The 22,381-nt window shown below is 41.4% G+C and overlaps 1 protein-coding gene across 1 annotated transcript; it reads right to left on the bottom strand.

The window, feature by feature from the left end:
• Positions 1–9,444: 9,444 nt before the first annotated feature.
• LOC139667603 (dickkopf-related protein 2-like) lies at positions 9,445–12,545 on the bottom strand. Its single transcript, XM_071547094.1, has 5 exons — positions 12,536–12,545; positions 11,794–11,960; positions 11,365–11,521; positions 10,993–11,127; positions 9,445–9,887 (listed from the first exon to the last, which is right to left on the bottom strand). Exons 1-5 carry the CDS (start codon positions 12,543–12,545, stop codon positions 9,445–9,447), a joined length of 912 nt encoding a protein of 303 aa, XP_071403195.1.
• Positions 12,546–22,381: the final 9,836 nt, after the last annotated feature.

Raw genomic sequence — 22,381 nt, 5'->3', positions numbered from 1 at the left:
ATTCCGCTCACTCTGACCAACAGCAGCTCTGCCTCGCTCGCCCCGCTCGCCCCGCTCGCCTCGCTCGCCCCGCGGCCTTAAGCGCATTGCGATCACATTTTTGATCTGCATGCAAACCTGGCCGCTGACAGAAGAGCAACAAGGAAAATGTGTGTGTGAAAAAAAATACTGACGTGTGCTGACATCAAGGAAGCAGGGAAACACAGATCGCAGAGTGATAATGCAGACAGGTGTGTATGTGTGTGTGTGTGTGTGTGTATGTGTGTGTGTGTGTGTGTGTGATCTCACACCAGAAACTGACATTCACCACCCATGCAGCAACAAAGGAAACTGGGGAACACGGATGCGAGTGTGACGATAGCATAGAAAATTAAGCGTGTGTGTGTGTGTGTGTGCACGCATGTGTGCACGTGTGTATGTGTGTCTTATCTTTATAACAACCATACCCAAACCAGGGACAGCGATGCCCAACAGCTATCAACCACAAAAGAGAAAGCATCTCACACACACACACACACACACACACACACACACACACACACACATACACACATACACACACACACACGTTCTCATTGTTGGTAAGTCTTCAGAGGCCAGAAGATCAAAATCAATTCTCAGAAAGTTTGGAAAACAGGACCATATATGGTCACACAAACACACACACACACGCACACACACATCTACACACACTCGCTGATAGAAATGTAAGCATACATAAAGAAATACACACACACATACTCACATAGAGGCATGTACACACACACACACACACACACGTATTGTTTTAGCAAAGCAAAAATATCTTTAGATTCCACTACTGTCTCCATTTTATATGACAAGAAAAAGAAATCATGCGGCAAAAACAAATTACATCTTAAATTACCAAGAGTTCAATATACACAGGATTAGTATTACCAGGGCCTCAATATACGGGAGGGGATTTGTGCCAGAATTTGTACATTGACAATTACAGATATGGCAGATTCAGATGGGATTACTGTACAGTTTTTCTCGATCGCTTACACACTATAACTGGGCCTGTTAACTAAACATCCCAAACCATGACGCCATCTACCAAAAGACAGACCCATTTCCCAAAACTATAAACTCTATTCCCCTGTTTTCACACATGATTCAGATTTGTTGAACTTTTTGTGAAAAACTCTACACACAAATCCCTTCATATATCACTGGCTGCACCATGTGCTCATTTAGAAAGCACTGGCATTCAATATCATTAACTGAAGTCATCACAGCTCAAACCCAATTAACACACAGTTCCCCAGGTGCAAACAATAAGAGTCAAAATTGTTCACACACCAATCAGAACCTCAGGATAGATAGATAAAAGGGCCAGTTTCCAAATGTAGGTAACTGTGACACAGTAAACTGTCTTGTCTTTAGCCCTAGTCTCTACTCCAAAACACGCTGAGTCGTAGCTTGAGAAGAGTCAGCTCAGTTCCGTACCTTCGGCTTCCTTCCTGCTGAGGTTTTTGTCTGATTTCTGGAAATACAGCCTATTATTGTTTAATTTGCAAACGGATTACTGTCGCTTTACTGTGCCTACCCTACAGTCGGACTGGGCTATTTTTGATTTTGCTCACGATCGCCGATTCTTGCATTTGTACTAGTAACAGAATCTGCTGCTACCTAGCACCGGCTTGTAGCTAGCTAGTGCCAGAGACTTTCGCCGGGATAAATCCTGCAGCTCTGATCATATTTTTAATCAGTCGTGGACTTCCACTTGAGAGACTGATTGCAAAAAACACCCCCTGCTCTGGACCTACCGCTGCTGCTGCTGGCTTGGCTAGGCTCGCCTTTAGCCTGGTGGCCAAGCTAGCCGGCTGTTTGACCATGGGTGTGTGTGAGAAGTGTCTGCCTGTCTACTCACAGATAACAGAAGACATCCGTCGCTTGCGAGAGGATCTGAGGAAGAAGGATGAGCTCTTCATGCACCTCTCCACAATCGCCACTGCCCGGGCTAAGCACATTTCGTGCTCCGTGTCCTCAGCCTTGGTCCCACCGGACTCCGACACCACCCTGCCTTGGTCCGGGTCCATTTCTCGCTGTGGGTGAATCAGCCCCATCTGATGCCCCAACAGCTGTGAGAGAAGATGCATGGTTGAGCCTCGGAGCTAAGCCCAAGTCCCGAGCTTGTTCTACTCCAGAGCCCTGGACTTTGGTGAAGGGTGGTAAACTGCGGGGCAGGAGCTCCCCTCGCTGCTCTATGCCGGAGGCGCTTCATCTGGAGAACAAGTTTCAAGCCCTGCAGCCTACTATCGATGTCCTGGATGAGCAGGAGTTCCCCCCTCTGTGTGGGCAACCCCAGTCCTCCGTGCCGTCCACTGCACCGCGACCAGCCTCCTCTCCGACCATGCCTGGGCGGTCTGCTCGTCACCCAAGGAAAGGCGTCGCTGCTACGGCCTGCTCTCGCCCGGTGGTTGAGCGTCACTCGGGACATCCACCTCGCTCCTCTGTCGGAGTGCGCCCTGGGACGTCCACCGAGGCAGTTGCTGAGGACAACTATACCAACTGTCCCCCCGTGCTTGTGGTTGGGTCGTCCATGGTCCGTCATGTTCAGATCAACAGGTGCCGCACCTCCTGCCACCCGGGTGCCCTCGTTAAGGACTTTAACACCTCCGCCCTACAGCTGCTACATCATCACCCGGCTGTCTCGACTGTTGTGGTGCATGTGGGCACCAACGACCTTAAGATGCAGCAGTCGGAGAAACTTAAAGAGGATTTTGTCTGCCTTATGGACAGTGTTTTGAACACTGGCAAGCAGTGTATCATTTCAGGCCCACTGCCCTCCCCCCGTTTTGGCGACGTAAAGTTTAGCCGACTAAGGCAACTTCACACCTGGCTTAAGGGCTACTGCTGCACCAGAAACATCCCCTACGTGGACAACTTCACCACCTTCTACAACAGAGCGGAACTTTTTAAACATGACCACCTCCATCCAAATCATGCAGGATGTCGTCTTTTATCCATGAACATCGAACTCACTTTACATTCCTGCAAAGCCTTCACCTTGTGACGTACTGTGAGTCCCACACCAACATATCATATTAAAGTAGTAATTAACAATAGACTAAAGTCAGGTAACAAGCAAGTAAGAAAATCTCAGAGATCTACTAGCTGTCTTGTACATATCAAGCCTTCTCTGTCTGACCCTGCTAATACTTCTCCTTGCACTCTGAAACTTGCACTACTTAATGTTAGATCTCTAGCTAATAAGACTTTCATTGTTAATGACATCATTACTGCTCACAAACTGGACCTTATCCTACTAACAGAAACCTGGCTTGATCAAACTGGTAATAAGGAGCTGATTGAAACATCACCTGCTAACTACAATTTTGTACATTGCACTCGGACTAATAGGAAGGGCGGGGGGTTGCTGTTCTATATAATGACATTTGTAGCTGTAAATCTGTGTCTTTTGGCAATCACCTGAGCTTTGAATATTTAGGTTTAGTTATTCAGTCTGTATCTCCTGTTGTACTTCTTCTTACTATCTATCATCCTCCTAAACTGAGACAGGGTTTTCTGGAAGAATTTGGTGAACTCTTATCTAAAATCACAATTGACTTTGACAGCATTATCATTTCGGGTGATTTCAACATTCATGTTGATAACAGCAACAACTCAGATACAAAACAATTCATCGGTTTATTTGAATCATTTGATTTCAAACAATATGTCACTGGGTCCACCCACACAAAGGGTCACACACTTGACCTTGTCCTTGCCAAAGGACTTGATATTGCAGTAACAGCTGTTCTGGATGTTGCAATTTCCGACCAAATTGGGTTTCAGAGCGAATCATAGTACTGAAACAGCTCTCATAAGAGTAATCAATGACCTTAAGATCAACAGTGACTCACGGAGAACATTGATTTTAGTATTACTTGATCTCACTGCTGCCTTTGACACTGTTGATCACAACATTTTAATTCAAAGGCTTCATTTTTCAGTCGGCTTAGCGGGTCTTGTTCTTAACTGGTTTTCATCCTATTTAAAGGACAGGAGCTTTTACGTTTCAATAGGTAGTTTTAAATCTGCAGAAACAAAAATTTTCTCTGGCGTTCCACAAGGGTCAATCCTTGGGCCACTGCTCTTCAATCTATACATGCTCCCGCTTGGTACTATCATAAAGAAACATAATATATCCTACCATTCATATGCCGATGATACACAGTTGTACATTTCACTTTCCTCTGATGATCTCAGTCCTGTTAACAAACTGGTAAACTGTATTGACGATATTAATTGCTGGATGTCAAGAAACTTTTTACAGCTGAATTCAGACAAGACTGAAATACTCACAGTTGGTCCTAAAAATCAGAGAGAGAAAATTTACTCGCACTTGGCAACGCTGTCTCTGAAACACAGTGAGCAAGTCAGAAACCTTGGCATTATTTTGGATACTGATCTCAATTTTGAAAATCACATTACAATATCACTAGAACAGCGTTTTATCACTTAAAAATATATCAAAAAGTAGAGCATTTATATCTCAAACTGACTCTCAGAAACTGGTTCATGCATTCATCTCAAGCAGGTTAGACTACTGTAATGCTCTATTTGCAGGATTATCTAAGCAATCTGTAGGACGGCTCCAGCTCATTCAAAATGCAGCAGCCAGAGTCCTTACACGTACACGAAAATTTGAACATATTACTCTGGTACTGAAATCACTTCATTGGCTCCCGGTACAATACAGAATCACCTTCAAAATCCTGCTAACAGTCTATAAAGCACTTAATGGTTTGGCTCCTCAGTACATTTCTGATTTGCTCACTGATCATAACCCGATCAGGCCTCTCAGGTCATCAGGCAGAGGTCTTCTAGCTGTACCCAGAATTAGATCCAGGTCTGGTGAGGGTGCCTTCAGTTACTGTGGTCCTGCTCTCTGGAACAAGCTGCCTGCTGACCTGAGGTCCATCACAACTGTGTCCACTTTCAAAAGCAAACTAAAAACTTTCCTATTCTCCAAAGCTTATGATTAGCTACTGTGTGTGTGTGTGTGTGTGTGTGTGTGTGTGTGTGTGTATGTGTGTGTGTGTGTGTGTGTGTGTGTGTGTGCGTGTGTGTGTGTACTCATGCGGCTATGTGACGGGGCGGGGATTTATGTTTGATTTTATTGGGTTTTTATTGCTGTGTGGTATGTTTACAGTTTTTCTTGATCGCTTACACACTATAACTGGGCCTGTTAACTAAACATCCCAAACCATGACACCATCTACCAAAAGACAAACCCATTTCCCAAAACTATAAACACTATTCCCCTGTTTTCACACATGATTCAGATTTGTTGAACTTTTTGTGAAAAACTCTACACACAAATCCCTTCATATATCACTGGCTGCACCATGTGCTCATTTAGAAAGCACTGGCATTCAATATCATTAACTCAAGTCATCACAGCTCAAACCCAATTAACACACAGTTCCCCAGGTGCAAACACTAAGAGTCAAAATTGTTCACACACCAATCAGAACCTCAGGATAAATACATAGATAGATAGATAGATAGATAGATAGATAGATAGATAGATAGATAGATAGATAGATAGATAGATAGATAGATAAAAGGGCCATGGGTCAGTTCACTTGTTTTGGAACAATGGATCCACAAAGACCTGAAGGTAGAGGAAGAGGACACAGGAGAGGAGGTGGAAGAGGAAGAGGAAGGGCAAGGGCAAGGAGACAAATAGTTTCTGATGAGTTTCTCAAATTGGGATGCTGAGGCAGAATAAATGTGATTTCTTTCTTTATCTACAAACTGTTTTTTTTTTAATTGGTTTATATTGGTAAATACATGGAAATTATTTTACTGTATTCTACGTTCTTTATCAGTTGCATATTTTTACAGTACATTTACTTTTTCGCTCAATTTCAGTTTATTTTACTACAGTACATTGAGCAATTAAAAATTTAGAAAATGTATACATGTGTTGTGTCTTTATATTGTGTTCATCATGTAAAGAGTTTGTTCTGGGGGAAAACCATAAGTGCCATTATTCATTGCAGTAACAGGTTTTTACAGTAGTGTTTTGAATTGATCTCACCAGTGTGTAATGGCTATTTTGTAGTGTGTGTGTGTTTGATGGCTTTTGTGTGATGTCTGAAGGCAAAGTTTGGTTTAGATGTAAGATTACATGGTTTTGAGTGGAGAGTTTGGTTTTGACATGGAAGTTTGAAGTTTGTGAAGATGAGTGTGCAATTATGCATTTGTGTCTAGAGTTTTGGAAAATGGAGCATAATTTCAAGAAATATGTCTTGGCAATAAAAAAAAAACTGTAAAATCACCAATGACCTCCATTATTTTTTTACATAGCAGTCCCTTGAGAATTGACCTTATTCATACAGCGGCCATTTTGAAGACTCTGCGTGGGAAACTCTACCCAGAAGATTAGCATATCTGTAAAACTAGTGTTACTTCAACATCTAAGTGAGGACTTCAGATAGAGAGAACTGTTATCAAATTAACTAGCAATGTCAGGAACGACGACAGCTTGAATTTAGCAGGGAAGTTAGCTAGCTTACTAGTTAGTAAGCTACTAGCTAGCTACCTACATAGGCTTTGACTCAAGTAGCTAGTGATAATGGGGCAAATGAAAATGTGAACCTATATCCTCCAGATTCTTGAGATCCATTCATTTTTACATTTCATAGACCTAACTGTTATCAAATTAGCGAGCACTCCCAGGAACAACAACCACAACATCTGTTTGAATTTAGCAGGGAAGTTAGCTAGCTTACTAGTTAGTTAGCTACTGGCTACCTGGGCTAGACTCTGATAGCTAGCAATAATAGGCCAAATATATTAATATGTGAACATGTATCCCTCTGGATTCTTGAGAGCCATGAGTTTCTATGTTTTTCAGTGGGGAATCAGTGAAATGATAAATGTTTATATGATACATCTTGGTAAATAACAGTAGGACAGAGCTGGACTGGATTGCTCTTCCAGGAGTTTCCTGCCAGTGTAGCAAAAACAAAAAGTGTTTTGACAAAACGTTTGACAAAACACTGACAAAATGTTATGGTAACACTTTAAAATAAGAGTCACTAAGTTAATTAAAAGTTAACTAATGTGTAATTTACTAATGGTGTTCATGTTAACTAAGGTATTAATTTATACATTATTTAATAGTTTATAAAGATGACTATTAAATAATGTATAAAATAATACCTTAGTTAACATGAACACCATTAGTAAATGATTACCAGACACATTAGTTAATGTTAATTAAGGGTTAGTGACTCTTATTGTAAAGTGTTACCAATGTTATTAACCTGTTTTGTGTTGAAAAGTACGTAAATGTGTGTTTTGTCCCAAACTAGACGCACAGACATGTTGAAAATTACAACTCTTTTTTAATAGTGAAAACACAGATTGATGATTGATTGACAAGCCGTCTTACACTGTTGAAAACAAAGCAGATTGGAATTGGCAGAGGTGACATGACACAGACAAATCATTCCCAATAGTTTATCCAAAATATACAACAACTTATAGAAAAATAACTCTTCACAATAACAATAGTGCAATCTAAATGGATTTCTAGACAAACCTCAGGCCTTATAGGGAAGTTGTACTTTTGTGTGAATGAGGAAACATTTTACAGTTTAGGGATTTGAATTGATTTGAACGTTGAATGAGTTTCTACTGAAGCCCAGTTGATAACTCCAGTAACAAACCTGCTCTCACCCACCACCCTTTTCCTCTAATGCTGCGTTCCAGAGATGTCGGAAAGTCGGAAATTCACACTTGCTACAAGTAAAAATGCAACAGAATGGCTCTTCAAGTCCGCAAAATACACTTCAGCTCCATTTTCAGCATCACATGACCTTAAATCTATTATAAATATCTGTGGTAAATGGATAAAAATATGCTAGCTAGCTAGATAACGTTGCTAAATATCATTATCATTAGCTGTTGCATGGGGAACAGGATTTCACGTTGGGCAAAGGAAATCGTCCATGTTTCCTCGCTGGTTTCTGGGCTGAAGCACTGAAACGCACCGAAATTGGAATTATTATTTACCAACTGTGAATTTCTGACTTCCGACTTTGACCTGAACGCAGCATAACGTCCAAGCCAGGTTTCCACATGCCTACTCTAGTTTAATAGCACAAGGAATAGTGGCATGGGGGATATAAGCGGTACAATCATAGTCGTTCTGGGAGTTTTGCGGTGACAGAGTATTTACAAAGTCCTTAAAGTGTCAAAGAGCCGCCAATCCCTATTGGCTAAAAGACAATGCCTGGCTTCCCAAAAACATACCTTGGTTGCTAAGATCACCTCTGTCCATTCAATTACAATGAAACTAAAGATGGATTTGCACGCCCATTTTAACACCCATTAGCACCCATCATGGTCCAGATCAGTTTCTATGTTAGTTTCTTCTCTTGGCTTTCTAAAGGTAAACCCACCAAAACTCAGTTTACCCAGTTCTTTCCAATTTCGAGCTTCTGTAATAAACTCTTTTCAAGAAAATAAGACGTAAATTTACGCAATTCTGAAAACATGATTGTATTTTTTCTGTTTATAACAGTGGTTTGTTTGCCTTGTTGTGATCAGTGACTGGAGTTCAACCATGTCTCCATTGGATAGACAGATTGTTATTTACCGCTGCAACAATGCTTTCACACCAGATGATAATAATGCTCAACGAAAAATGTCCATCTTGACAAAATATTTAATCTATAAAAGTTATTTCTCTTAAAACAATTCTGTCACATAAATCCACTTGTTTCTAATGTGGCTCAGCTAATTTTCTAGAAACCAGTGTAAATATTTTGAAACAAGGCAGAATAAGGCCACTGGCATCAAGAAAATGACAGAAAAATAAGATATTATGGACATGGACCTTTTAAAATAATGGCATATCATTGATCTGTGGGTCCTGAGGCAACGATAACAAAGGACTCTGTAACCTTGACAAAAGCCATTACAGTCTAAATGCATCGGATTTCAACGTTAAAGCTTTGCCGATTTTGTGTAAACAAGGTAAAACCGGATTTCAAAGCGGTTTCCGCCCGTCTAGACAGCCAGGAGGAAACCGGATCTGAACCACAAAGAGTTTCACACCCGAATCCATTTGTGTCGGTCCGTGTGAAAGCAGCCTGACAGGAAGCTAATTAGCATCGGGGACGGTTTGGACGCAGAGTTCAGGAGCGATACCGGGAGTTTCCACAGGTGCAAACAGGCTTGGTCATCAACCCCTCCCTCCATTTCTCTCTCTCTCTCTCTCTCTCTCTTCTTTGTCTTTCTTTCTCTGCCTCTCTTTCCCCTGGGGTCGGTCATCGGCAAAGAGAGGGAGGTGCACTGCTTCAACCTTCCTTCCTTCCTTCCTTCCTTTAAAGCCACGTTTCCTCTTTCCTCTCTCATCCCCTCCGTCAGTCTCTCTTTCCGCCAGTCCGTCCTTCCTCAGTTTCTCTGGCACACGTGAAGTCTCGTCTTCGCCACCGGTGACGAGGAAGACGAGGACGACGAGGACGAAGACAGGCGTGACGCGCGAGGGGAGGAACGGTGAGACGAGGAAGAGGACGGCGCAAACTTCGACTTGGACGCCGCCGCCAGCAGCGAAGACGAAGACGAAGACAAAGACGACGATGACGAAGACGACAGTGACGATGGCGGCGCCGAGGATGCCGGCTGGGCGTCGGCCTCCCGCAGCGTGCGGCAGCTCAGTCCGTCCCCACAGGGACAGCGCTGGAACAGCTCCAGGCCGTGGTTCCCCTTCCTGCGGTGCCGCGTGCAAACCTGTCCCTCCTGCAGCACCGGCTTACAGATCCGGGCCCAGAAGTGACGGGCGCAGCACAAACCCTCCGAACAGTCCGACGAGCGCAGGCAGGGATCCCCGACCTGACCTGGACACACACACACACACACACACACACACACACATAAAACACAGTTAGTTTCATATCAAAATTAGATAACCACAGTTTGAAAAAGTGACACCTACTCTTACAAAACAAGGCAACGGTTAGCTTGTCATCCACCAAGAATAATACTGTAATGTGAGGGTTGGATCACTCTTAATGAGAAGAAACAGCCGGATGGAGGCTGTTTACTTTTCTCCACACTTGATCAGCTTCACGACAACAACAACACTTCCTTGTTCTGACTCCCATGTGACTGAACTAACCAATCAGAAGCAAGAAGGTCTTAGACTGGGGTAAATGTGAGGGAACCACAGAGGTGGATTCAGCGGATTATTGTAACTGTTTTAAAGATGCCGATGTAAAGATTTAAACATGTAAATATGCAAATAATAACTGTGTAAACATAAATATGTAAATAGTTAACTGTGTAAACATTGTAAATATATTTTTTGTAAATTAACTCGAATATATGAATTAACTTAACTTCTAAACCTTACAGTACAGACCCTCTCTGGGCCAATCAGTAATAAATATGCCAGTTTGTTTGGAGCTGTATGAATTAACAAACGAATGAATGGAAGGAGACCTTATTGTAATAATAATAGTTGAAAGTAAAAAAAACAAATAAAAACAAATATTTGAAAACAAATAATGTTACTAATGGACGATTAGACAATGGTAATAATGGAGTACTAATGGAGTATAAAAGCCAATATAAATTCAAAGAGGATTAGATCGTGGTAATTATGGAGTCAGCCAATCAGAAGTGACACCTACTCTTACTAAATGATTGACAGCTCAACAATAAACCAAGTGATGCTTCTTGTTAAAACACAGCGGGAAACTTCAGTCCTTGGTTCACTAAATGAGACATTTTTCCAGACTAGATTTTGAATAGTGACAGATTAACTTCAGGTAATACGTTTTTTTTTTTTTTTTTTCAAACTTTTCCCAAAATGGATATATAGCATTTTGGCAATGAGCGAACAAGGAAACAAGGCGGCTGTTTTAGTGTGAATAAAGGTGTATAAAGCGTTAATGACAGTGTGTTTATTGGCTGAGGAAAGAGTGTTAAAGAGCTACGTACCTTTGACGGAGGGCAGTTTGGCGGTCGTTCTCCCCCTCTTCCTCCATCCTTTCTTTTTGGACGGCAGACTCGTCCCTCCGTCCATGTCTGGGATCCTCTGAGAGAGAAAACTGTCCAGGTCTGGAACACAAATATCTGGAGAGAGAGAGAGAGAGCGAGAGAGAGAGAGAGAAACAGGAGGAGGGATGGAGAGGAAAGAGAGGAAGATAGCAATGAAAAGTAGGGGATGAGATAGGATAGAGAAGAATTGGTGGAGGAAAAAGAGAAAGCAGAGAATCTTAAGAATTGAAACATGAAAATCTATTGTCTAAATATAAACAGGCCCACATGAAAGCTCTCTCTATAGGTAGACCGGTATGTGTATAGTCTTACTGTTGCTGCAGCGGTTGCCGGGGCAACACATGCCGTCTCTGTGGCAACGCCTCTTCTTCCTGCGGCAGGTCCGGCAGCGGGAGTGGGCGTGGCCTCGGGAGGGGGCGTGGCAGTAACTCCCCTCACTGCACTCCAGGTCACTGATGCACTGGTAGAGCTACAGAGAGAGAGAGAGAGAGAGAGAGAGAGATTAAAAAAACATACACACATCGTAACACACTCACACACAGTGAAATAGAAACATACACACACACACACACGGTAACACACACAAACATAGAAACACACACTTACACACACACACACATTGTAGCCATCCACACACAGTGAGAGAGACATAGATACACACACACAGAAACATACATACAAACATAGAAACACACACACACACACACACACACACACACACAGATAGACCCATGGTATTACCGTCAGGTCCAGGCTCGGGTCCCCGGTGCTCCTGTTCACCGGCAGCGCGTGACTGTCCCGCAGGATCACCGTCCTGATGGAGTTCAGTCTGACACGCGCCTCCCCGCCGCCGGCGCACACCGACACGAGCACGAGACACAGCAGCAGCAGCGGCGGCGAGCTCATGACTGGAGGGAAAAAATATAAACCTGCAGTTAATAAAGTGACTTAAGTGACGTTTGTTTTTTTTATAACATATTATTGTTAATATCTCTTTATATAAGAATGTAGAAAAGTCTCAAAATGTTTACCTTTTTTTGTAGAGTTGTCTTTTTTTCCCCACACAGAAAATATTCTTGAAAAAAAAAACCACTTAAAAAGGAATAAAATGATGAAAATAAATCCAAATCTTTAGCTCCAGTAGAGTCTGGTGGAATAGGAAAATTCCCAGTGTTTTAGTTTGTCTCTCGCGCGCAGTCAGTTATTCCCACAGCGCCTTTGCTCGCGCGCCTCAGCAGGAACCGGAGGATGCTGCTCGCGGGCTGTTGGACTGACAGGTGCTGTCTCGAGACTCTCCGGTTTATATCCACTACCACGCGCGCACCCTCCGCCCACAAACATTAATAGTTTTATGTGTATGTATGTGTGTGTGAGAGAGAGGGGGGGAAGTTGGTGTGTGAGCGTGCTGTTCGACTCCGCCCGGCCACGCGCCCCCTCCTCCCCACACACACACACACATCGATACCCGCGCCGCGCCCCTCACCTGCAGCCATCGATACAGAGAGAGAGAGAGAGAGAGAGAGAGAGAGAGAGAGAGAGAGAGAGAGAGAGAGAGAGAGACTAATAGGATGAATGTTATTTAACATTATTCAACTTGTTGCATTATAGCTTTTTATATTTATCTGACCAATTAAACAGCATAAAGACAAACACACAAAACACAGAGAAATAAAAATGTATTTATAATTTGACCTTTGTTTAACCAGGTCAGTCCCACTGAGATGAACAGTGTGTTTTCCAGGAAGAACGCAACATGAAGAAAAACAGAAAAAAAACAACATATAAAGTCTGAATACAGTCAAAGACACATAAAAGAGCAAAGTAAAATAATGTATACATTTAAAATACAGTCACAGTGACAAAAAAAAAGAGGGATCAAAGTGATATTTTCTACATAAAGGCTCCAAAAGACATGAAACCTGTTGAAATCTGGACTGAACAAACCAACAACATTGTATGATGTCTGGGCAGAATACCTGCAGTCCAGACATGGTGCGTTCATGCGCTGATAGGAAAGTCCGACATCTGGGACTTCCTTGCTTTCACATTCTATTTTGTCAGAAAATCAACAAACACAGACGTCCTGCAGCTTAACAATAATTAATTTAAACAACAAACTTGCAATGAAGGAGAATCTATGTGTTTCCTTACTGGTGACTGACACCAATTTTTTTTTTTTGCCTTAAAGGCTAAAGGTAAGATAAGATAAGGTAAAATAAGATTAGGTAAGATAAGATAAGGTAAAATAAGATTAGGTAAGATAAGATAAGGTAAAATAAGATTAGGTAAAGTAAGGTAAGGTAAGGTAAGATAAAATAAGATAAGATAAGATAAGATAAGATTAGGTAAGATAAGGTAAGATAAGGTAAGATAAGATAAGATAAGATAAGATAAGATAAGATAAGATTAGGTAAGATAAGGTAAGGTAAGATAAGATAAGGTAAGATAAGATAAGATAAGATAAGATAAGATAAGATAAGATTAGGTAAGATAAGGTAAGATAAGATAAGATAAGATAAGGTAAGTTAGCACTTTATTGATCCCCTTGGGGAAATTCAGGAAAAAGGTTAAAGGTTATCATCGCATCATAACAAGTTTCTGACCGATTTTGGAGGCCTTCATGTGAAATTTCCAAGTAGGATTTTTCTTTTTTAATATAGGCCTATATATATATCTGATGGCACATGAACGCCCATATAGAACAGAAGTGAACTGTTGAATATACAGGCAGCAGGCTGAATGAAGAGGCTCAGTCAGTGATCATCATAAGGAAAACAAATACCAATATAAACAAAAATCAATCATATTTTCAGAAACGTATTGATTTCTGTTTTTTTTTTTTTTATCCCTAGAAGACCCTTTAGCTTCCATCAGTTTGATGCTATTTACTATGATGTATACTGTTAATGTATGACATAATGTAGTACTGTAATGAAAACAATAACAACAACAACAACAACAATAATAATGATAATAATAATAATAATAATAATAATGATAATGATCAGAATAACAAAAACAAACACAAAGAGAAAGAGACAGAAAACAGAGAAAAAGACAGAGGCAGAGGGAAGTACAGTACACACACACACACACACACACACACACACACACACACAGATGAGCTGTTGGCAGTCAGTGTGTCTGTGTGTGTTAGCTGAACTTCCTCTGGCGTCTGCTGAGACAGCTGCCATTTTTCACTCTGATCACTGTGTGTGTGTGTGTGTGTGTGTGTGTGTGTGTGTGTGTGTGTGTGTGTGACCCCTGCTTGTAATGTTGGTAATCTGCTGATTCCACACACACACACACACACACACACACACACACACACACACACACACACACACTACAGACAATCACTGCATTGACAGATCAGCTTACCTATTGTTAACCTTACCTCCATCTACCTCTCTCTCTCTCTCTCTCTCTCTCTCTTAATCTCTCCTTTTTCTTTCTTCCTCCCTCTCTCATTATTCTCTCTCTCTGTCTCTCTCCCTATCTCTCTCTCTCTGCCTCTCTCTCTCAGTCTCTCCCTCTCTGTCTCTCTCTCTCTCTCCCTTTCTCTCTCTCCCTCCCTCTCCCTCTCTCTCTTTCTGTTTCTCTCCCTCTCTCTCATTTCTTGTTGTACTCTTCCTCTCCTCCTTTAATTGTATTGTTTGTTCTCTCACTCCTTTCTTTTCTTTTTTTTGCCCTCTACTTCTCTTATCTCCCCTTTTTCTTTCTTTCTTTCTTTCTTTCTTTCTTTCTTTCTTTCTTTCTTTCTTTCTCAGTTCTTCCACCTCTTTCTCTCTTCCTCCACTTGTATCATTCACTCACTCCCTCTCTGTTTCTCTCTTGTTTCCTCTTGTAGTACTTTTCCTCTTCTCCGTTTCCATTTTCTCATTTGTTCTCTTTTTCACTTATCTCCCTTCTTTCCTTCCTCCATTCCTTCTCTCCTCTTTCCTTCCTCCCTTTTTTTCTCTCTCTCTCTCCGTTTCTCTCATTTCCTCCTCTCTTCTGCCTCTATTACCGAATAAAAGAGTGAGAGGAAAGGGGGGAATATTCAGTTTCACTCCTGCTAAACTGATATCACACACACACACACACACACACAGCTGCAGGTGAGGAGAACATTAAATTTAATTGTGTTGTGTTTGAGGTGTAAATGTGATATGGGTGACGTAAGACGATTGTGTGTGTATGTGTGTGTGTGTGTTTGTGTGTGTGTGAGAGAGAGTGTGTGTGTGTTTATCCAGCCCTGACTTCCTGTCCTACTTATTAACCACAAACACAAAACTAAATGTTAAGTTGAGATTTATCTGATGGGAAATATGTGTGTGTGTGTGTGTGTGTGAGAGTATTTCTCAGCTCTCATCTGACTATTGCAGGTCTGAAACACACACACAAACACACACACACACACACCAACACACACACACACACACACACACACACACCATTTTTACATATCACCATATCTTGATGACAATTTAACAGTTAACCTTTCCACACTCACGAAACAATATAGCGTGTGTGTGTGTGTGTGTGTGTGGGCACTAATGACAGGAAATATGTGATTCCACATCAGGTTGAAGGAGAATTCCCCTAAAACTCTTTAACTCTGTCCACACCTCCAGATGTTTCCAGAAGCTCCAGTGGAGTTTGATATGAGAAAATGTTTCAGGATGTAAAACCTCAGCGGTAAACGTCAGGTTTTGGTGTCAGTCCCTCAGAATCAAAGAGCGAGGGCTTCTTTCTAGAGCCGCCATTTTGCACCGAGAGACGTTCAACAATCATACAGGGAAAAATCCATCGTAGAAGAGGAGAGAGACCAGTTTCTCCACCCACAGGAGCAGGAGAGAGACCAGAATGCAATGCAGCAGAGAGACAGGGTTTGGAGTAAAGGGGAGACTCTTTCTAGACTGTAACTCTCACTCTGCTATCGTTATCTCTCTCTCTCCACCTACATGTAAAACCCTCAGCTGACTGCAACAAGTTAATGCCCCTTCTCTGGAGGTTGTTGAAAGGCATTCTGGGAAATGTAGGAAATCACTAACTGTAGAAGAAGCAGACGAGGCAGGTTGAGGGAAAGCGGGTACGTCAAAAACACCAATTCACCAAAGACACGTCAGGTCGCTGAGATTGTTTCAACTTCACTACTCTCTTCAGCTCGTCTCCTGCCTGACAGGTGGAACCACTCGAGTCCCAAGTCAGGCTCAAGTCTTGAGGCACAAGTCTCAAGTCAAGTCCCAAATCTAAATGTAGAACACAAAGTCAACTCCAAGTCAAGTCCATGTCATTAATGCCGAGTCTCAATTCAGTCGTCTGCTGGAACAAATTTCATCACTTTCAATCCAAGTCATTTACACAAACACAAGATCTCAAGTCAAGACTTTAGAAACCTTTTCAAGTCATCAAGGTACAAGTCAAAGTCAAGTCCCAAGTCACCAGAACCCAAGTCAAGTCTCAAGTCTAAATGTAGAACAGCAAGTCAAGTCAGAACAAATCAAGAGTCCAGTATCAATTTAATATATTAAAGAAAACTAACTATATCTAGGACTTTTCAATGCAATGTGGTTTTAATAGGATAAAAATGTGGTAAGAGCATCATGAGTTTGATTTCTATAATCAGTTTCAACTTCAATAAATTCAATCATTCCATACAAATTCAGAAAACAGAATTTAAATTCAGTCGTCTGCTGGAACAAATCTCATCACTTTCAATCTGAGTCATTTACACAAACACAAGATCTCAAGTCAAGACTTTAGAAACCTTTTCAAGTCATCAGAGTACAAGTCAGAGTCAAGTCCCAAGTCACCAGAACCCAAGTCAGAGTCACAAACAGTTAAAATTGTGACTTGAGTCCAAGTCATGTGACTCGAGTCCCCACCTCTGGAAATCAGTAAGGAATCACAGCTTTCACCTGAGCTCTGTCTCAGTTTGGGTTCTTCTGTCCTTCATGATGCGTTTGTCATTATTATCTGATGAAGCACAACTCCAAAACAAAAGAACAACATGGACAGAGGATGGATAAAGAGATCCTGGAAGTTTATTTGCCAAGCGAGGATGCATCAGATGGAGACTTGATCGACAAGAACGAATGAAGCCCACAGAACTTGAATGTGCAGAACGGTCATTCTCGTTCAAATCAGCGTTCCTGGACGGTCGGAGCGGCGGCCATCTTGCTGTGACCCGTTGGACTAGCTTCTGTATAAAGCGACTCGCAGCAAGTCACTGAGCTGAGAGGTTTTACAGCAAGAACCAAAGCAGCTTCTCTGTCTCCTTGCTGCCATGGATTGCTAACATGCTAATGTTGACTAGAAGAGCTAGAGAGAGAAGTCCAGTCTGTGATGAAGCTACGTTAGCCTCGTCGCTAACGTTAGCTTCCAGTTTTGACAGTTTGTCTGCTCGTCTGCTTAGTTCTCACAGTGTGACAGACTGTACAGCCTTAATGTCCAGACCATAGAGATATAACACTAGAGGGGACATGACGTCATTAAGCCTGGGATAATTGTCCGCCATCTTACCTGGGTCCAGTTTACTTGTAACTACAGCTGTCTATGGGAAGCAACCACTGTTGTCCTGATCTGGACCAAACTGCTGCACTAAAAGGACCAAAGAGACCAAAGAGGCTGCAGCACCTTCCACATGTCAGTAGAGTAGAAGATAGAGGCTGTTTTACATGCTAAATTTAACTGACACAACTTAAAACACAACATTTCTGGCTAGTAGCCAACAGACTGGAGTTCTATCTGAAACAGTTTATAACGGTAGCTATGTGTTAGCTAGTTAGCTGTTAGATGTAATCCTTACATTTCAGCTGTATGTTAGTTGGCTGGGTCTCTGCTGCCATACAAACACGTTGTTTCTGAGAACAATCAGCACACATCATTCAACATTGTGTCCAACCAGTGTTTATATTCTACTGTGGCGGGTCGCCACCGTAAAGTCGCGACCCGCCATGCTAAACATACGTTCTATAGTGTTTTCTATAGTATTTGTATAGTACTCAGTAGCGGCACCGCTGCTGAAAATGCGCCGTTTTGATGGAAGTGACACACAGTGTGGTGTGGTGGCAGACAGAGAGGACATTCATTTGCATATCTGTATCGGCTACTGTGGATTTTAAGTTGATTCAAGTGTCGAGATGTTTGTTTTTACTGTAGTAGCCTACTTGTTTACATGATGGCATCTATATAAATTATTTCTTTATGGATTGTAATCTGTAATCTGAAATCTTTATTGTAATTGTAATCTTTATGGATTGTAATCTGTAGGCTAATTTTAGGATAAAATGTCATGCCAATGAAGTAAAAAAAATGTGAGGGCTTATGTCCATTATTCCCTGCTTAAGTTGGCTTAAAGCTGTCACACTAACCACTTAATGGCATTACATTTGCCTTTTATTGTATATTTTATCTGGGTGTATTGTTAGGTGTGTTTCAGTGTTGCTGATATTTAATTGCTGCCAACATCTGTCTATTGCTACAACAGCAGATCATTTGGGGGTTTTACATTAAAAATAAGCAGATTTTCGTATTTACTCTTAATACAACTACTCAGTACCAATGATTACCAAAGAAATCTGAGAATTATAAAGTCTTCTTGAAAAAAAGATTCATAGTTTCTGTAAAGTAAATGCACCATTAAAATATTTCCAGAAGGTAATCTTTATGATTTAAAACATAATTACTTAACATAGTTTAGCTATTTTTTATCTACAAACTACAAAAATTTCTCATGTTTGGTTCCATTTCAGACAGTCACAGTTGTCTTGCATACAGTGAGCTAAATAAAAAGTAGTAGTGATGTTTCAATAAAAAAATATTAGCAATATAATGGCAGCATAAGGCACTATCACCATTGATTCCAATTACAGTCAGCTGAGAAGTTGACCCAGGTAAGATGGCTGCCATATGGTCCCATTCCAGAACAGGAATTCTCTATGACATGTCCCCTCTAGTGTTATATCTCTATGGTCCAGACGGTGTTGTCACCATAGCAACTAACACTTAAAATTCCAAACCAGCTAAATTAACATGACAGAAAGAGTCTCTGCTCTGGTTTTAATGAGAAGTTTGTTCTCTTCATGACAGTTTGGGAAGATCCACAAGAACACAAATATCGACTTGATCTTCTCACTTTCTTGGATTTGATATTTAGCCATTTATTTATCTGCTCAGCCGCATGTTTTTATCCACTCAGTGTATTTTATAGAATTAAAAAACATAGAATATGTTCACCAAAGAGCCAGAAGCCACACCCAGTCTGCTCTCTCTCTCTCTCTCTCTCTCTCTGTCTGTCTCTCTCTTCTTCAATCGTTGTTATTGGCTGCTATCAGGGAGGGCAGCGAAACTAATACAAAGACCACACACACACACACACACACACACACACACACACACACACACACACACACACACATACACACAGGGAATAGGTTTTATATTGAGTTCAGTATCGAGGCTGCTGGCTGTTTCATTCATTACACTGACATTATAATGCATGGAGAGAGAGAGAGAGAGAGAGAGAGAGAGAGAGAGAGAGAGAGAGAGAGATGTGTGTGTGTTACTTATTATACTCTGATAAAAGAATGTATGTGTGTGTGTGTGGGGGGGGGAGAGGAAGAAAAAGAAAGTGAGTGTGGTGAGTGTGTGTGTGGTCATTTGTACTATGACAAAGGAATGTGTGTGTGTCTGTCTGTGTGCTCTGCTGTAGATAACAAGTAGAAACAGATGGAAATGATTGAATTTGCTGATGGCGAGTTTCTATTTTAGAGGAATAGAAAGAGAGAGAAAGAGAGAGAGAGAGAGAGAGAGAGAGAGAGAGAGAGAGAGAGAGAGAGAGAGCGAGAGAGAGGAGGGGGAACAACAGAGACACCTCTTAAAGTGGAATAAATGGGAAAACAGCACCACTCTGGGGCCACATATGAAACTACAATTCACTTTCAATTCAATTTCAATTCAATTTAATTATAGAAAAAAATCAATTAAATTCAGAGAGCTTTATCAGCTGGTTTAACATCAGTCAACTTTGTCAAACAAACAAAACAAATGACAAAACAATAAACATAAGCAGTCAACAGCTATAACAAGTAATAATAATGAAGAATAATAACATGTCAGAGGTTAATCCTCTGCTATACATTTTATATAAATTCTGCTGCAGTGACGGCACATTTAGGCTTTTCACCGAGCAGATATGGTTATTTCTAACTGTGTTTGATGACAATGGAGAGAGAGAGAGACAGAGAGAGAGAGGGAGAGAGAGAGAAAGAGAGAGACATCCAATCTTATCCTTTAGCAGCCACTTTATCATCATTCCCTTAATCCTCCTCTGTGTAGAATATTTACCTCGATTTTTCATCCTCAGATTAATTCTGTCAGCATGATGTCTGTAGGAAACTGAGACCATCGCAGTGAAAACTGGGTAATTCTGTGTTGCTTTTTTTTATTTTTTTATAGTTTTTAATATTGGGAGGCAAGACTCAGTGACTCACATAATTCTTTTCTGACAATAAATGACTATTGGTGGACGTCAAAATTGAGGCCAAAATTGAGGTAGAGATAGATTTAGATGAATATTATATTACCACTATGACACACTGACGTTTACCAAGTTTTTATTTTTTAAAGTTACTAAAAAGGCAACAAGGAAAGCTAAAAGCTGAAGCAGTTACATTCCCAAACTCAAACAGCTTCTTTCTCCTCAGGAGAACAGGTAACAGAAGAATTTTGGATTCCTACAAAAAAAAGAGACAAGAAAATTAAAAAGTTTTAGTAATATATTGTGTCATTTGTTACAGCAAACATAATAATGACACCGTGAAGCGTTACATGCTTTGGCACATCCAATGTAAGCTATATTCAAACAAGAGTTTCCCAGAAGATTTTGGATTTCGACATGGAAACAGCTGCTTCAAATTTTATACCAAAACACAATGTGATCTCAAAGATGTGATAAAAATCTCTCGATGAGTTGTATCGTAGTAGAGGAGACAGGAACTGGTGTTAGCACTGCGGAATGGTCAATGATAATCATTACAAAACAGTGACTGATTAGGAATGTCCAACAAGATCCAACAACAAGATTATGTAATTTCTGGCATTTTACACACCTGTGTACTCGACTGGTTTGGTGTCTGGGGCCTGAAACAGCACTTTGGTCGAAAAAACATTATAAAAAAAAAAAAAAAAAAAAAATTAATTAGTGACTATACCCTAGACCGCTTTTGTGAGTTTGCTGCCATCTAATGGTTAAAAACATGCTATTGCAGTGGTCAGTTGTCACCTTCTATCAGTACAACAGCAACACGTTTTTAAACAGAGCCTGGACTCTCTCCGAACCTTTGAAACTTACTCAGCGTAACCGCTTTGCCAAACATGCTTACCTTCCTCTGTCTCCTTTCCCCGCGAAAAATGACCTGAACTATCCGGTAATCTGTCAAGGACACTTGCCCTGGCCATCTCAGGAGCCTGAAAAGGTGGGAAGCTTCTCTGCGCTCAGGTTTACATGCTCTGTCCTATTTGCAGGTCTTTTGCAGTAGCAAACGAAGATTCACATGCAAAAACTTGTGGCTGTGCACAGGAGGAGGAGGAGGAGGAGGAGGAGGAGGAGGGGGAGGGTCTCGTCGCTGCGACGAGAGCCGCGGCACAGAAGGTCCCCGGTTCGAGCCCCGGCTGTGCGGAAAGTGGAGAAGAGTGAGCGTGTTATGCGTCTGAGGTGTCAGACTGTGAAACGTGATGTATTTCAGCGTTGTTAAAGTGTGAGTTGACATTAAAGTGTGTTCCCCTTCCTGTTGCCAGTAGGTGGCGCAATGCCTATGACTCCCAATCGGGCCGTAGATGTCCTCAGGCCTGGACTCTTTTCCAGCATGTGAAATCTGGTGCAGATCGGAGAACGTAAACTCAAGTTATCGCAGCTTCCTGTTTCATGGCCAAACATGGAAATTCGCCGCGCCGCCAGGGCAACGCCGTTCGACGAAAGCTCCCGATATTCGCAACTAAGCGTCATCATGGTCCTACGGCTTCACCGACCACATTTGAGGTGGATCTGGCCAACCCGCTGGGAGAAGCACAGCAAAGTTTAAAATGTGCGATTTATTTGGCCTAAGAAGAAAAAGAATAATAATTCCTTCAGTTTCGATAAGGCTTCGCACGATGTCGTGTTCGGGCCCTAATTACAATTTCATTGTGGCAGAAGTGTATTGTAGTGTAATAAAGAGAACTGGACAAAGATATAGAGACTTGAGTCGACTGCTGTTTATTGCACGGTATTTTTATAAAACAAAAGTGCAAAACAGTTGGGTCAGTAAATTGCTTACAGTGACACAAGTCACATTAAACATGA

This window comes from Centroberyx affinis, unplaced genomic scaffold, assembly GCF_046629955.1.
Source record: "Centroberyx affinis isolate AG114_WGS23_722 - 3 ecotype Tasmania unplaced genomic scaffold, CSIRO-AGI_Caff_v1 ptg005664l_1, whole genome shotgun sequence".
In the NCBI taxonomy this organism is placed as follows: domain Eukaryota; kingdom Metazoa; phylum Chordata; class Actinopteri; order Beryciformes; family Berycidae; genus Centroberyx; species Centroberyx affinis.
The sequence above is the reverse complement of the archived record's forward strand: the minus strand, read 5'-3'. Positions and strand labels throughout refer to the sequence as shown.